Consider the following 14436-nt stretch of genomic DNA (forward strand, 5'->3'; position numbering starts at 1 on the left):
TGTTAATATTAAAAAAAAAAAAAGAAATAGATATACACCATCGATTGGCGACTAGGTCAAATAAATATTTAAGCTATCCTTAAGGGCAAAATATACTTTTTCACATGCATTAACATGTGGAAATGTATAAGGGTAGTTCGGTAATAGAAAACTTATAAGTCAATAAGAAATCAATCAGGAGTAAATAAGGATTTTCATTCAATTTTTTTTCGTTAATATCAACAAATTCAGTTAATCTTATCAAATAAAAGAACTTATTTATTAGATAAAAGTAAATTTAAAAAATATTAAATAAAATTTATCGAATCATTTAATGCTCAATATTGCTAAAAATATTTATTATATAATTAATATTCAATGCGATTGGACATTCATTCACCAAAAAAAAAAAAAAAAGAAAAAAAGAAAAATGTTGCCACCTACCACCAAGCTTCTGGTGGCCCAAATGACACATCGGATCGGCCCACCGGTTTAAATGCCATCACAACAAACACACATCAAAGTGTAAAAACAATGCTGTCATCATCCTATGCAACACTAATATTATAGCGTGGAGCTCTACATTTCCACACTTATCATTCCACCCCGTTAAATTCCACCCAAACCACAATGCCGTTTTCAACCTTCAACAATTTCATGGACAAAACAAAACAAAACAAAACCCTAGTCTCCGACCACGAATCGGATGTAATTAAATCCGCTGCATGGGCATGGTACCAACACGGCTATGATCATCCCAACGGGAGGTCGTCGGTGCGTGAATACGACGTTTTGAGGCATAAATTCGAGCCTAAACCCTCACGGTACAAGCTCGAAGCCTCAAGAAACGTGCAAGAATCAATCTTAGAATCCCGTAGGACGATATCAAGTCCGAGGTGTACTATTCGTCGTGCTAGCAATTCTCTTCTTGATAATTATGAGATTGAGAGGATATCGAAGCAGCTTGATTATTACATAGAGTCTAGTCATGCTATGTATTCCGGTGGAAGTCCCGGCGGCATGGCGGAGGAGATGGCGGCGGAGGTAAAGAGTAAGGGTGTTCAAAAGAAGAAGGTGGGAAAAGGGTTTTGGTTGAGATCACATGCTCCGCTGTGTGGCTCATCAAGAGACGACGTGGTGGAAGGTAAAAGTGTTGAGTATTTACGGCGGTCACGGCCGGGAAAAGCTGGCGTAGCGGTGGTGGAAGTTGTCGGTTGCCGGCCGCTGCCGTGGCGCATCCGTGTCTAATCAAAGTGTCGAGGTTGGTGGATTTAATGGTATCATGTAATTTTTATTATTCCTACGTTTTTTTCCTTTGTAATTATTATTCTCTCCACACATACGTATTTTGGATTTTGGAAATTGTAATTAAAATTCATTTTTGGTTATATACATATATATATATATATCTATATCTACTAATTATTAATTATTGATAGTTAATTAAGGTTTTTATTTTTTTTTTGTTTTTTGAAGAGGTAGTTGGCGTAGAAACATCAATCAGGCTCGCGTCGTATAATTGATCTTGATGAATTAAATGCATGGAATATATATATATATATATTTGGTCTTGTTTGGCGTCTTTAAAGTGAATAAATATTCCAGCCGTGTCGTATAGTCTAAATGTCACCCTTGTCGTGAGATTTAAATGCTCTGTTTTGCTACAATTGGAAATCATTTTATTATATTTATCTTTTATTTTTAAATTCATTAGATGAAGGGTAAATTATAAGAATAATTACGCACTCTTCCCATAAAATTTGATATAATTGCACTTATATATCTTTGCAGTTTTGAAAATTATATTTAACACTCCTAAAGTTTGATTTCGTCTAACAAATAAGTCCATCTATTAGTAAAAATTTACCAAAGTTGCTAATATTAACAAGAAAAAAATTTATATTTATCCTTCATTGACTTATAAATTGCAGGTCAAATAGATCGTTTTATAACCAGATTATCCTCATACGTCATCACGCGTTAATACATGTGATGAGATAATTTTTCACTGTTATAAGGGTAGCTTAATCTGAGAAAAATTATTTGACCTGTAATAAGTCAGTAATAAGTCAATCGAGAATAAATATCAATTTTCATTCATTTTTTTCGTTAGTTTCAACAAATTTAGTGAATTTTGAAATGGAGGAACATGTTTGTAATTATACGAAAGCAAACATAAGGGGTTTTAGATATAATTTTTCAAACCACAGGGGGTATACATGCAATTACACCAAATTCAGGAGAGGGGAGTGTAATTACTCCTAAATTATATTTGACATTTCTTGAGATTATGTGCAATTATACAAATATTGTCTATCTTTCATAAAATTATAGATACATTTTTTTAAAGAGTGCTAGTGTAATGTACCTAAGGGAGTGTTTATGTAAAATTTAACTGTTGAAAATGAGTGTATCTGTAATTACAGCTACAATATCAAGGGATGTATTTATAATTTTATAAAAGGCAGGAGGTACTTATGTAATTAAACCTAATCTTAGAAGGTGTCAATGTAATTGACCTTTTTTAATAAATAAAATTAATTACATTTACACTTGATCTATGGTTTGTTTATATAAATGACCTCTTTTTTTTATATAATTACAAAAACACCCTTGACAGTAACAAAATAGAGATAGTTTGTGTAATGATATTAATATTTTTGGGGGTTATATTTGTAATTTTTCAAAAAATAAGAATAATTAATTTGTATAAATGATATTGATGTTTTTTATGGGTGTATGTGATTATCCAAAATGAATGAATAATTTATATAAACAAACTATAGATCAAGAATATAAATATAATTATCTCTAAAAAATATTAACAATTTTGATGTTAGAAAACTGCGACCTAATTAATAGATCTTCTTGAAATATGGATCTGCATAGATGACATTTTATTAATTCATGCTTGGAGGACTCATCCACTCTTATGAGTCACTGTAAACGGCCCTTAATAGAGTGGGAGCAGCAACCCCTCAACACAAGGGGTTGGCCTCTCATCGAAAAGGCAATTGCGTGTGTACGCTTATGGGTATTGTCTTTTACTTCTTCATCGAATAAAAATTTATGATTGTTTAATTACGGTTAATTATATTTTGTTATTTGAACTATGATCGTTTTATATTTTAGCATTAATTTTTTTTATCAACTTAACATTTCTACTTTGCAAAATTTCACATTTTGCCATTTATAATATTTTTCAACCAAGTTTTTTGTAGAAAATATATTACATGCAGTGTATATGTGGTATTTAAAGGTTATATGATGTAATATTTCTCACATATGCAGAGAATGTGATATTTTTTCAACAAAAAAATCAATAGAAAGACGGTTATGTATAGCAAAGTAAAAATTTCGTAAAGTTGAGATGGTAAGTTGACACAAAAAAAAAACTTTCGATGATAGTGTAAAAACGAATACAATTCGAATGACAAAATGTAATTTACCCTTTAATTAATTGGGTAGTTAATGCTTTTATTTTTAAACTGATACTACAAGAGTGTTTGCGACTCAAAGTGATGTGAGTCCCCATTCATCTCTAACTTACCCTCCCTCCCCCTCCCCCGCCCCCCAGAAAGATCCCAAACACTGTAGGATGGTTCAAAACTCATCCAACAGCTATCTTCTGAACACGAGGTTCGTGTGATTTCTGACACAGAAATCTTTATAAATATATGAAAGGTTTATTTGATATGTATGCATTTATTACTATCAGATTGTACTTTATGGCCCCTATATCTTCGAGCTCAAAACTAACTTAAGTATCATATAATTTTAGCTGGTGGCCACCTCAGGTAGCTAACAATTTGGCCTCATTTTGTCGTGTGATAGGATTAGGTACAATGTGATTGGATGGGATGGAAAGTAGAATGATAACTATTCTCATAATCCATTATTTAATGTTTGATTTGACGTATTATATGTGTGATATCCCATGTGATAATATAATATTATATTTGATTGAAGGGATTATAAAATATAATTAAATATAAAATGACCATTAAAGGTATCATTTTTTAAGTTATTTTTATCTTAACATTGTAACTTTTGAAAAATTATAAAAGATAAAGAACCTCTCTATCTTTGTTGAAATATTTCTATTTTTTTTTCTACGTTCATATGAAGCAAAAATTCAAAATCAACATTCAATAATTAAAAAAAAAAAGAGAACGAATGTTTATATTTTCTAAAAAATATTTACAATAGTATGAGAAAAGATCTATTTTTGAAAATTCAGTAACTAACTAAAACTCAAATATTCTTTAAAAATCCCAAAAAGAATGAAGTAATTTTTTTATACTTATTATAATTAAATTACTATAATTTAAATTATATTCGTTTTAGCATAGATATATTTCACAAGTCGGAAAAAGCCAAAGTGAAGATAGTGATTTTCACTTAGACAAATCAATTGGATGGTGTATCCCACATTTTAGGTGGGATACATTACCCCATAAAATAAGATTGTAAGATCGGACCTATCTTTAGTTGTTGATTCCGACCTTGTTGACCCCTCTAATATTTCAAATTTTGTTTGGAAAATTTTCCATACGTAAAAAATGTCAACATTAATTAGCTAAATCCGTTTTTGTTTTCCTAACTAACAAAATTTAGGATAAATGTATCAACACCTCCTAAGATTTAATTTAAAGGTAAATTACATTTTGTCATTTGAACTATACCCGTTTTTATACTTTGATATCTAGATTTTTTTTTTTTTTTGTGTCAACTTACCATCTCAACTTTGTGAATTTTGCACTTTGCCATATATGATCAATTTTTTTGTTGGAAAAATATAACATGCTTTGCAAACGTAAAAAATATGACATCACATTAGGAGTGTTCATAATTCGGTTATGCGGGCTCCACCGGAAATTCGGTTTGAACCAAAAATCAAACTGAAAAATTCGAAATCGAATCAAAAAATTCGATTCGGTTTTTATTTTTTGAATCAATTTTTGGTTGATTTTTTCCATCACCGTCCGGTGATCGAACCGAAAAACCGATTTATATATAAATATATATTATTTTATTAATTCTATTATATCTTTTCTTTTGATTTGAAAATTTAAATTGTATTCGTAAATATTCTTTTTATGATACATTTTATTTTTAAAATTTTTATATTTTGTTACATTTATTTTTGGATAAAATTAAAAAAATACTAAAATTATTTAGGTATATTTTTCTAAAAAATTGGTTTTTTTGATTTTTTAACCGAAAAAAGAGAACCGAGTTCGATTTTAATCGAACCGAATTGATACTGTTCGGTTTGATTTCTGGTTTTCAAAAACAGTGTTCGGTTCGGTTAACCGAATTGAACACCCCTACATCATTTATCCTTAAATATCACATGTGTAGCGCATGTGATTTTTTTGGACAAAAAATTTGGTGAAAAAACAACTATGAAATGCAAAGTGTAAAATTTCGTAAAGTTGAGATGGTAAGTTGACAAAAAAAAAAAAAAAAATTTAGTTGTCAAAGCGTAAAAACTGCCATAGTTCGAATGATAAGATATAATTAACCCTTAATTTAATTACAAAGAGATTCATGTTAAATTGAAAATTATATATACTCTGCTTAATGTTTGTTCTCTATTACAACAACTCTATTTAATAGGGTTCGGATGAATTACACGTGATACTAGACAAAATTACATGCAACTTTTCATAAAATCTTGACCAATTTGATTATTATTTGGACTTATTAAAATGTCATTTACCAAATTTCAAGTAAGACATCTTTAATCATTTTGCTGGTGTTCACTACTTCAAAGTGAAGATTGTTGCCGACAGAGAGTTGAAAAGATGGTTAGAGATCAAGAGGCACAATGGGTCGAGCTGACCCAACCTAAGACCAGATTGAACTAATACAAAGATGGGCTTGGTTGGGCCGAGCCTGCTTGGGACCAAATCAATACTTGGGACTAGCCAGCGTAGTGGCCCAGGATATTTGGTCTTGGAGTGGGCCGGGGACGGGCCTGTTGGCCTCTTTTTAAAGTTTATTATATATATTTAACTATGATTTTTCTATATATAATTTTTGTGTAACTTAATTTATTATTTACTTATTTCGCAAGACAATTATAAATTTAAGAGAAAAAATCCAGAGACCCCCCTATGATAATAGGAATGACCAAAAAATCTCTTGTGAAAATTAAAGTATCAATTACTCCCCTTGTGATATAAAATAAAGTTCAACCCCCCCCCCCCCCCCCCCCCCCCCTTGCTCCACACGCGCGATGACTGCGAACTTGGGTAGGAAAAGTATATTTTTTGGATAATTTTGCCCTTCTCTCTCCCAATTTAAAGGTTGCTTCATTCTCTTATTTCTATCACATTTTTTCATCCTTTCTTGCATGCTCCTTTCTCATTTTTTTTTTTTATAGATTTTGAAGCCATGTCCACACAATCAAGTCAACTGAAAAAAAATCGAGAATGCAAGGAAGTGCTCGATTTGAGGTTTTCAGCTTTATCATTTTGTGGATGCAATTTAAAGGCAGATATTAGAGTAGTGGAATCTTTAAGAAACCCTTCTAGAGGTAAGTTGTATTATTGTTGTAGATTTCAAGTTTGTAATTTTTTTTGTTGGGCACAACCCGAAAGAGCTACGTGGGCACCAAGCGGGTTTCTGGTAAACTTTGATTGTGGAGCGTACATCGGATTGGGGGACAATGCATTTGCAACAGATGAAGATGAACCAGATGGTTGTGATATAGATGATGTGGTATCGAAAGCGTCAAATTCGAAAAAACCAAATGTAACTGTCGAACACAATGAAAAAGTGGTTAGCAATATTAATTTTTGGATTGGAATTAGTGCAGTTGTATGTTTGGTGGTTTTCATTCTGTTAATCAAGTAAAAATCAAGGGTGGTTGTAATTGTATTATAATTCCTCAAATATGGATTTTATTTTTATTTATCAAGGGTTGTTCTAATTGTATTGTAGTTTCAAAAATGTGCAGTTTATTTTTATTTCTAGATTATAACATCATATTAAATTGTTGTCAAATGCTGTAAAAGAATACTACATATGACACTTAAAATGTGCAAAACAATAAAATGCATGATTTCATTGAGCACAATGTAAGCCAATTCATACTGTATCTGCCAATTAAGCCAATTTACACTGCCAAATTTATCAAAATGTAAGCTTAAGCCAAAAGTACATCCAACCCCATTCAAAGACATTAGTAGCTCCAAAATATTGCCAAACATTCTCTTCAAAACATATTGAATAATTTAAACAAGTAGCTCCATTTAAAGTAGCCAAAAAGTATATCCAACCCCATTAAAATGATTAAGACAAAATTACAACTCTATTATTATGACCTTCATGGCCTTTTCTTGGACCTCGCCTTGATTTTTTCCAAAACTTTAGAAATTGATGACTTTTTATTTCTATTTGTATTTATAGGTCGTCTTGAGCTTGTTCCAATAGTGTCTCCCATCAAAACAGCATTTCTACGTCCTTGATAACCAATTTGTTGCTGATAATATCAAAAGAGTTTAAAAACAACTGCAGTAAAATATAAAACTAAGGAAATTTATAATAACAGAACTTACAGTAGATGGATGAGTACTTGTGGGGGGTGTTGTTGCAGATGATCCAATAGTTATTTGTTCATTCTACATTTCAAAAGGCTTATATTTTAATTGCTCACTTACTACATGGTTACAAGCATTGATAGTCAATTTCTTGCTGTTATTAAAAAAAAAAAGAAAGTTACAGTGCTTACAGTAGATGGAGGAGTGTTTGTTGGGTGTATGGCTGCAGATGATCCATCAGTTGTTTGTTCAATCTGCATCTGAAAAAAAATATGTAATATGTCAAGATTACTACATTAAACAATTGCAGCAAAAAAACCTATATTTTAATTGCTATCAGAACTTACAGTGCTTACAGTACATGGAGGAATGCTTGTTTGTAGTGTCTTTTCACTTGTTCTTGTTTTTTGCTTCTAAAATTTCAAAATAATTTTTCGATATTTGAGTAGTAACTAATATTTATATTGGAAAAAATATATTAAGTAACTTACCTTGGTTGCTCTTGTAGCCTCATACTGCAACTCATGCTCTTGACTTGTTGGGGGAATTTGGGAGCCTTCAACAGGTATTTCCTCATGACTTATGCCCTGCAAATAAATATTTTTACTCAACATAATTGCCAAAAAAGAAAAAAAGAGACAGAATATTAGGTGAACAATTTCAATTAACAAACCTTATGAAACTTTGACTTTGAATGTGGTAGATTCTTGCAAGTTCCCTTGTTGTGCCTTCTCTCCAAGCAGTTGCTGCAAGTATGTGTTAGACCTTTTCTTGTAGAAGTGGATTTCACCTCATTCGGACCCCTTCTCCTAAGTCTTTTTGGTCTACACCTTTTCGTTTTAACTTTTGGTGGTTTTAGGGGTTCATAAATAGTTTGAATGTAGTCTTTTGCCCCAAGAACATCATAGATCATCTCCCCATAAATCTTTAAGTATGTTGATTTTTTGTAACTAACATCAACATACTCACCAATTGGTTTAGTAGATATTGCTGCACATGCATGGCAGTAAGGGTAGGCATTCAACTGGAACATGCCATAAGTGCATGTTCTTTTTGCAAGATCCACCACATACTTATCTAGAAAATGATTTACTTCATACTCATCTATCCCACACCATAATGTAAAACAATTCCTAGCCTAAAAGAAGAATCATCAAATTCTGATGACTGATTTTCAGCATAGTTTATTTTTCTTTTTCCTTTTTTAGACCTCAAATTTTTAGTTTGAAACTCTTCTTCACCACCCTCACCATGCCCTTGTTCCCCCTACCCCTCACTATTCAGCCTTTCCTCATCACCCTCACGCACAAATCTTATCCCGTCCCTGCCGCTCACAATTCAGCCTTTCCCCAACACCCTCACACACAAAACCCAGCCCTTGATCGTCCCCCACAGGAGCACTATTATCTAAATTATCTTCAAAATTAACCCCATCTAGCAAGTACCTAATTTTTTCCTCATGTTCATTAGAAAGAGCGTTACCATCTTTATCTAGTGTCTGAATGGGCTCACAATCACTTTATTCTACATATATTTCTATAGGCAAGCCTATCCCTCTATATTGATTCTCCAAATCACATATGCAAATATCAGGGCATTCATTGTTAATACGTCTTAGACCAAGTTCTAATGGTAAGTCTGGAACTTTATAGTAAAAGGTCATTGTGCCTTTCTTCCCACCACATTTGTCATGCATAACTCCTAATTCATATATTCCTGGAAAATCAATATCTATCCCTTCAAAGACCTTTTTTATACCCCCTACATATTTAGATTTGTTACCATCCACAAATCTACCACCATACCAGAAGTGAATATCATGCAAGTCATTACTCTACACATGAAGGAAAAAAAACAAATACAACTTTTTAAAAGGAGGAAATTCTCAAACAAGGAGCACATTATAAAAGTAGATACACACATTTATTACAGGGAGTTTTGTGAACATTTATATCATCACTAGGGGGGTCAATTAATAACTCTCAATTTTCAAATAGGTCCACATTTCTTAAATATAACAGAATATAATAATACAATATAATAATTCTCAAATAGGGACCACATACTATCATAAAAAGTCTAAACAGAATTCTTAAATTTTACAAGCTATCACAAAAGGTATAAATAATAATATGCAAGTCACTACCAGAAGTGAATACCAGATAAATTTCAAATAGGGACCACATATACATAATAATTTACATAAAACAAACATACCGTCATTGTCTTGCACAATTCACCAAGTCCTAATCATTCCTTTTTCTTTTGTCTTTATATAAAATCTACAATAAAATAACATAACTAAGAATCAGTTCTTTAATCGAAATTTCTAAAAAAAATAAAAGTACATTAAAGTAATCTGAAAAACTGAACTCATATATGGTTGAGCCTTTTTTATTTCTCTCCACCAGAAACCACAAAAGAAAATATCCTATATAGCGAAAAACCCTAAATCAGTTCTTGTAGCCAGAATTTATTTTTAAAAATCATAAAAAGTACCTTAAAGTAGTAGATCCGGAAACTAATCTCATGTATTGTTGAAATCTCGTTTATTTCTCTTCAGCTGAAACCCAAAAAAGAACACCTACGTAGTACAAGTCATACTTTTATGTTTAGAAATTTACTAAAAAACTATAAAAACCCTAAATCATAAGAAAAATTCTAAATCATAACATAACTATAAAAATCAGAACTATAAAACCCTAATGCAACATAAACACCACAAAAAATAAAAAAAAAATAGTGAAAAGTAGAGAACCCACCTTCGTTAACCTCTTTTTGTTGATTATACAGATGTTTCTTTGCAATTTAACTGTCAAATTTAGAGATTTTTTGCAAAGAAATCGAAAGAATGAAAGGATTAGGGTTTTCTCTCAATTAGTAGACAAAGTGGGGATTTCTGGTCTAAACTGGTTAAGAACCCGTTAATATATATATGAAGGGATATTTTAGTCTCTACCCCTGTAAAATTAGACTGTCATTGACCAAAGGGCAGTGTGATTTTTTATTTTATAACAAAGGGGGTGAAATTGGTTTTCTTTCTCATCGGGTTTTTTTTTATCTTTTGGCATAACACAGGGGGCCAAAATGAATTTACCCCTAAATTTAAGTAATTGTTTATAAGACCTCAATATCATAAAAAAAATAAAACTAGCACATTCGGGCCTGTTGTGGGCTTGGCCCGGGGCTGAGTTTAAAAATGGAACCAATTGGGGCCCACTTAGAGACCCAGGACCGTCCCAAGACCGACCATGACAGTTGCGGATCGATCCTGGGCTGGATTTTTTCGAACTGGTCCGTGCCAATCCTGGACTGGCTTCACCCATTATGCACCTTGAGTTAGAGACAAGAGCATAGAGGAGACTATAGAGAGAGATGGAGAAATTTAAAAAGGAAGATGAGTGCAAGATGGCATTATCTATTCTGGGCAGTTTTGTTATTTAATCAAATATTTTTCTTCTTTTTGTTGGAAAAGCACTAGGGTACTTAAGTGTTTTTACACTTTTTTTATTGGGTTGATAATGTTTTTGAAACCTTAACTGAGGTAATTATAATTTTTGATAAAATAATGTTATATTTATAATTATTCACAAAGGGCTCATATAATATACTCTAAAATTTATCTGGACTATAATATTTTTCTTAAGTAGATAAAAATAGGGAAAAATTGACTAGCACATCAACTCTCCTTGATGATGAGGAGTGATTTTAACTTATTTTACCTTTCAATTGAATTGTAATGATGACCTCACGTTGTTATCAGTAGTTACAATTTAAATTAAAATATTTGGATTAACTATATCTACATCCATTCTAAAAATACAAAATTATACATCTTTCCAAAAATATTTAGAATTCCTCTTTCAAAAAATTCTCTAGTTACACCTAACCCCCTTCCATTAGGATTTGGACAAAAAATACTGAAGTCAATAAATAAAATTACATAAATTTTTAATTCTACCTCTTATTTACATTTGCATGTATATTTTTGAACTTATAAAGGGATAAATGTACTACTATTAGGCTGTGTTTATTCTTCTGTATAAAGCTGAAATTTTTGGATTTTCCTGGTTAGTGAGTCGTTTACATTATTTATGGTTGGCCTAATGCTCATGTCCTAGGCCCTCTACTGTTCCGCACTATTGGCCTGATTTGAAACTCGGAGGGGCTTGCAGGATTTATATTAGGGTTCTGTCCTGAAAGAGTCAAACAATTCGAAATAATTGGCTCAATCCTTATTTGTTGGCTGCATTTATTAATTAACCCCCATTTGATGAATATTACATCCATTTTCTAGTCTTCCATTAAATGCACTGACACATTTGTCCCCAATCTTCATCTTTGTATTGCTTCCCCCACCTACCTCTTCTTCGACCATAACTCTTTGCTTTGAATAAAGGTAAGCCATGCTCAACTTGTTGGGATTTTGAAGAAAAATTTGATTCTACTCATATTTACCCTGCTAAAGTTTATAAAAGACTCCATTTGAGTTAAAGATTCCTATTTTTTTTTTTATTTCCTCACTTTTTTGTTAAAGTATGGGAGAAGCTCTGCTGGAGGATTCTTGGTTGCTTTTTGGAGTTCAGAGCTCAAAATATGTACTATTAGAGCTTCCTCTTGAAACATTTGCATAAATCTTTACCGCTTTTTATAAATAATTTCGTTGCATATTTTCATTTTTTATCATCCGATGTATTTTGAAAAAAACTTGAAGCCTATGTAACTTATGATTTGCTTATTTTCTTCACCCATTAATGCACCATCTGCACTAATTCATGGATTTGAGCAACACTAATTTGGTCCTGTACTCGGTGGCCCCACACGTCCTTAAAGCTTCATTTTCTCTTGCAAATGTCGTCTTTAATATATTTTCTCAAAAAATTTTATTTAGTAATATCGGTATATTTAAGCAAATTAGTACCATTAATCCTTTCTTTTATGGTGGACGATGTCACAATCATACGATACTCTATTGGTAATTTTTTCGCCGGATCCTTTTTTAATGGGTGCTATGTTCTTTGTTGAACTCCCTTATGGCAGCACTGTTTACAGAATTTTAGCTCTCCCCCACCCCTCCCCAAAAATTCGATGTGTTTAATTGTTTACATGATGATATTTTTTATGCTCCCATGAACTTCAGAATACGCTTGTGACTAAATATAATGTATGGTTTGATCTTATCCTTTCCAAATTAAGAAATTTAAAGTAGTTGAAATGTGTATCTCGTAATTAGGATGACGCCCAGTCACAGAGTATTGGCTTTGATCGTAGTTCAACAGATTGTGGTTGGGATTTTGGTGGCACTAACGATTTTTATTCATGTTATTTAATACATTAAAGCCCGTAGATGTTCTGAAGTTGGGTTCCGACATCGCCGCTATAACCTCAATGATAGGTTACTTGATCAAGTTAGAAACTTGTAGAGGTTAGTGTCTTTTAGCGATGAGACTTGTCTAAGAAACCACCGCATGGATCGAAATGCGTTTGGCCATTTGTCTTATATACTGGAACAATTGGCTAGTGTTAAGCCCACTAAGAATTCTGTTGCTTGAGCAAGTCGCTATGTTCCTTAGTGTAATTTCACATCACAAAAGAAATTGCATTGTTAAGCATGATTTCATACAGTTTGGCCGTACCATAAGCAAGCATTTCTATGCCATTTGTAAAATGCATACAATACTCCTCACTAAGCCAACTCATATTACCAATGACTGTCCAGACCCTCGTTTATGACTCCCGTTACTAAATGGAAGAACTTTTTATACCGGCGGAGTATTCACGGGAGATACTGTAGAACATGTGTGAGCTTCTTCTAATGGAAAAATAAAATTCAATGAGGATTTGATTCATCCGACACGTACGCTACATGGGCATTCCGCGTTTCTATGTTCTATAAACTTGTGTGTAACTATTGAGGGTGAAGATATTCGACATAATGTAAATATTCCACCCCAACATTTTCTTTAAGTTCAAAATGATCGATATGTAGAATCAGAACAAGTGATTGCTGAGATTCGCGCAGGAACATCCACTTTGAATTTTAAAGAAATGGATCAAAAATATATTTATTCCGACCCAGACGAAGAAATGCACTGGAGCACCGGTGTATCATGCACCCGAATTTATATACAGGAATATTCATCTATTACAAAAAACAAGTCATTTATGGATATTATTAGGGGGGCCATCCAGATCCAGTCTAGTCTCACTTTCACTCCACAAGGATCAAGATCAAATGAGTGCCCAGTCATGTTCTGTCAAGAGAAGATCCACTTTTAATCTCTCAGGAACGAATGATCAGTTGAGGCAAAAAGATTTTACCCACGTGAAGTGGTTCAAGGTATCGCAACAATCTCCGCTTACATATGAATACTATAGGATCTAAGCGTTTGCTCATGGCATATTTTCCAAAAGCTCAGCTTTTAATCAATTTTTTTGCTGCAGGGTTGTTTAGGCGTTTTGGATGGTACCTTCATTGACGTCAGAGTTTTGAAAAATGAAAAGGGACATCATCGCACATGTAAAGGTAAAGTTGCAGTTAATGTCCTAGGTGTTGCTAATATGTAATTCATCTACATCCTAAGCGGTTAGGAGGGCAGTGCAGCTGACAGTCGAGTTCTTTGGGATGCAATTCACAGACCTAATGGGCTACGTGTTCTGATTAGTACATTAAATCAGTTAATATCCTTATTGAAAATTCTATTTTGAAAGACTCTGTTTTATATCATTTACCGTGTTGATGTCCCTTATACAATGAATGGACCGATAAGTGTCATAGTTCTGATTATTAGTTCACATCTTTCAATCAAATAACGTGCAGACCACTATTATCTATGCGATAATAGATATGCCAATGCTGAGGGTTTTTTTTAAACTTCGTATAGAGGGGTTCAGTATAACCTACGAG

General features: G+C 32.5%; 1 protein-coding gene across 1 annotated transcript; it reads left to right on the forward strand.

The window, feature by feature from the left end:
* Nucleotides 497-1367, forward strand: LOC110012462. The gene has a single exon (XM_020696286.1). It carries the CDS (start codon nucleotides 610-612, stop codon nucleotides 1225-1227), a length of 618 nt encoding a protein of 205 aa, XP_020551945.1. The 5' UTR covers nucleotides 497-609; the 3' UTR covers nucleotides 1228-1367.

This window comes from Sesamum indicum, linkage group LG8 (genome assembly GCF_000512975.1).
Source record: "Sesamum indicum cultivar Zhongzhi No. 13 linkage group LG8, S_indicum_v1.0, whole genome shotgun sequence".
Classification (NCBI taxonomy): Eukaryota; Viridiplantae; Streptophyta; class Magnoliopsida; order Lamiales; family Pedaliaceae; genus Sesamum; species Sesamum indicum.

Bases quoted from the DNA above. Each gene is read 5' to 3' on its own strand.
- LOC110012462 (XM_020696286.1), top strand. From the start codon at position 610: ATGCCGTTTTCAACCTTCAACAATTTCATGGACAAAACAAAACAAAAC.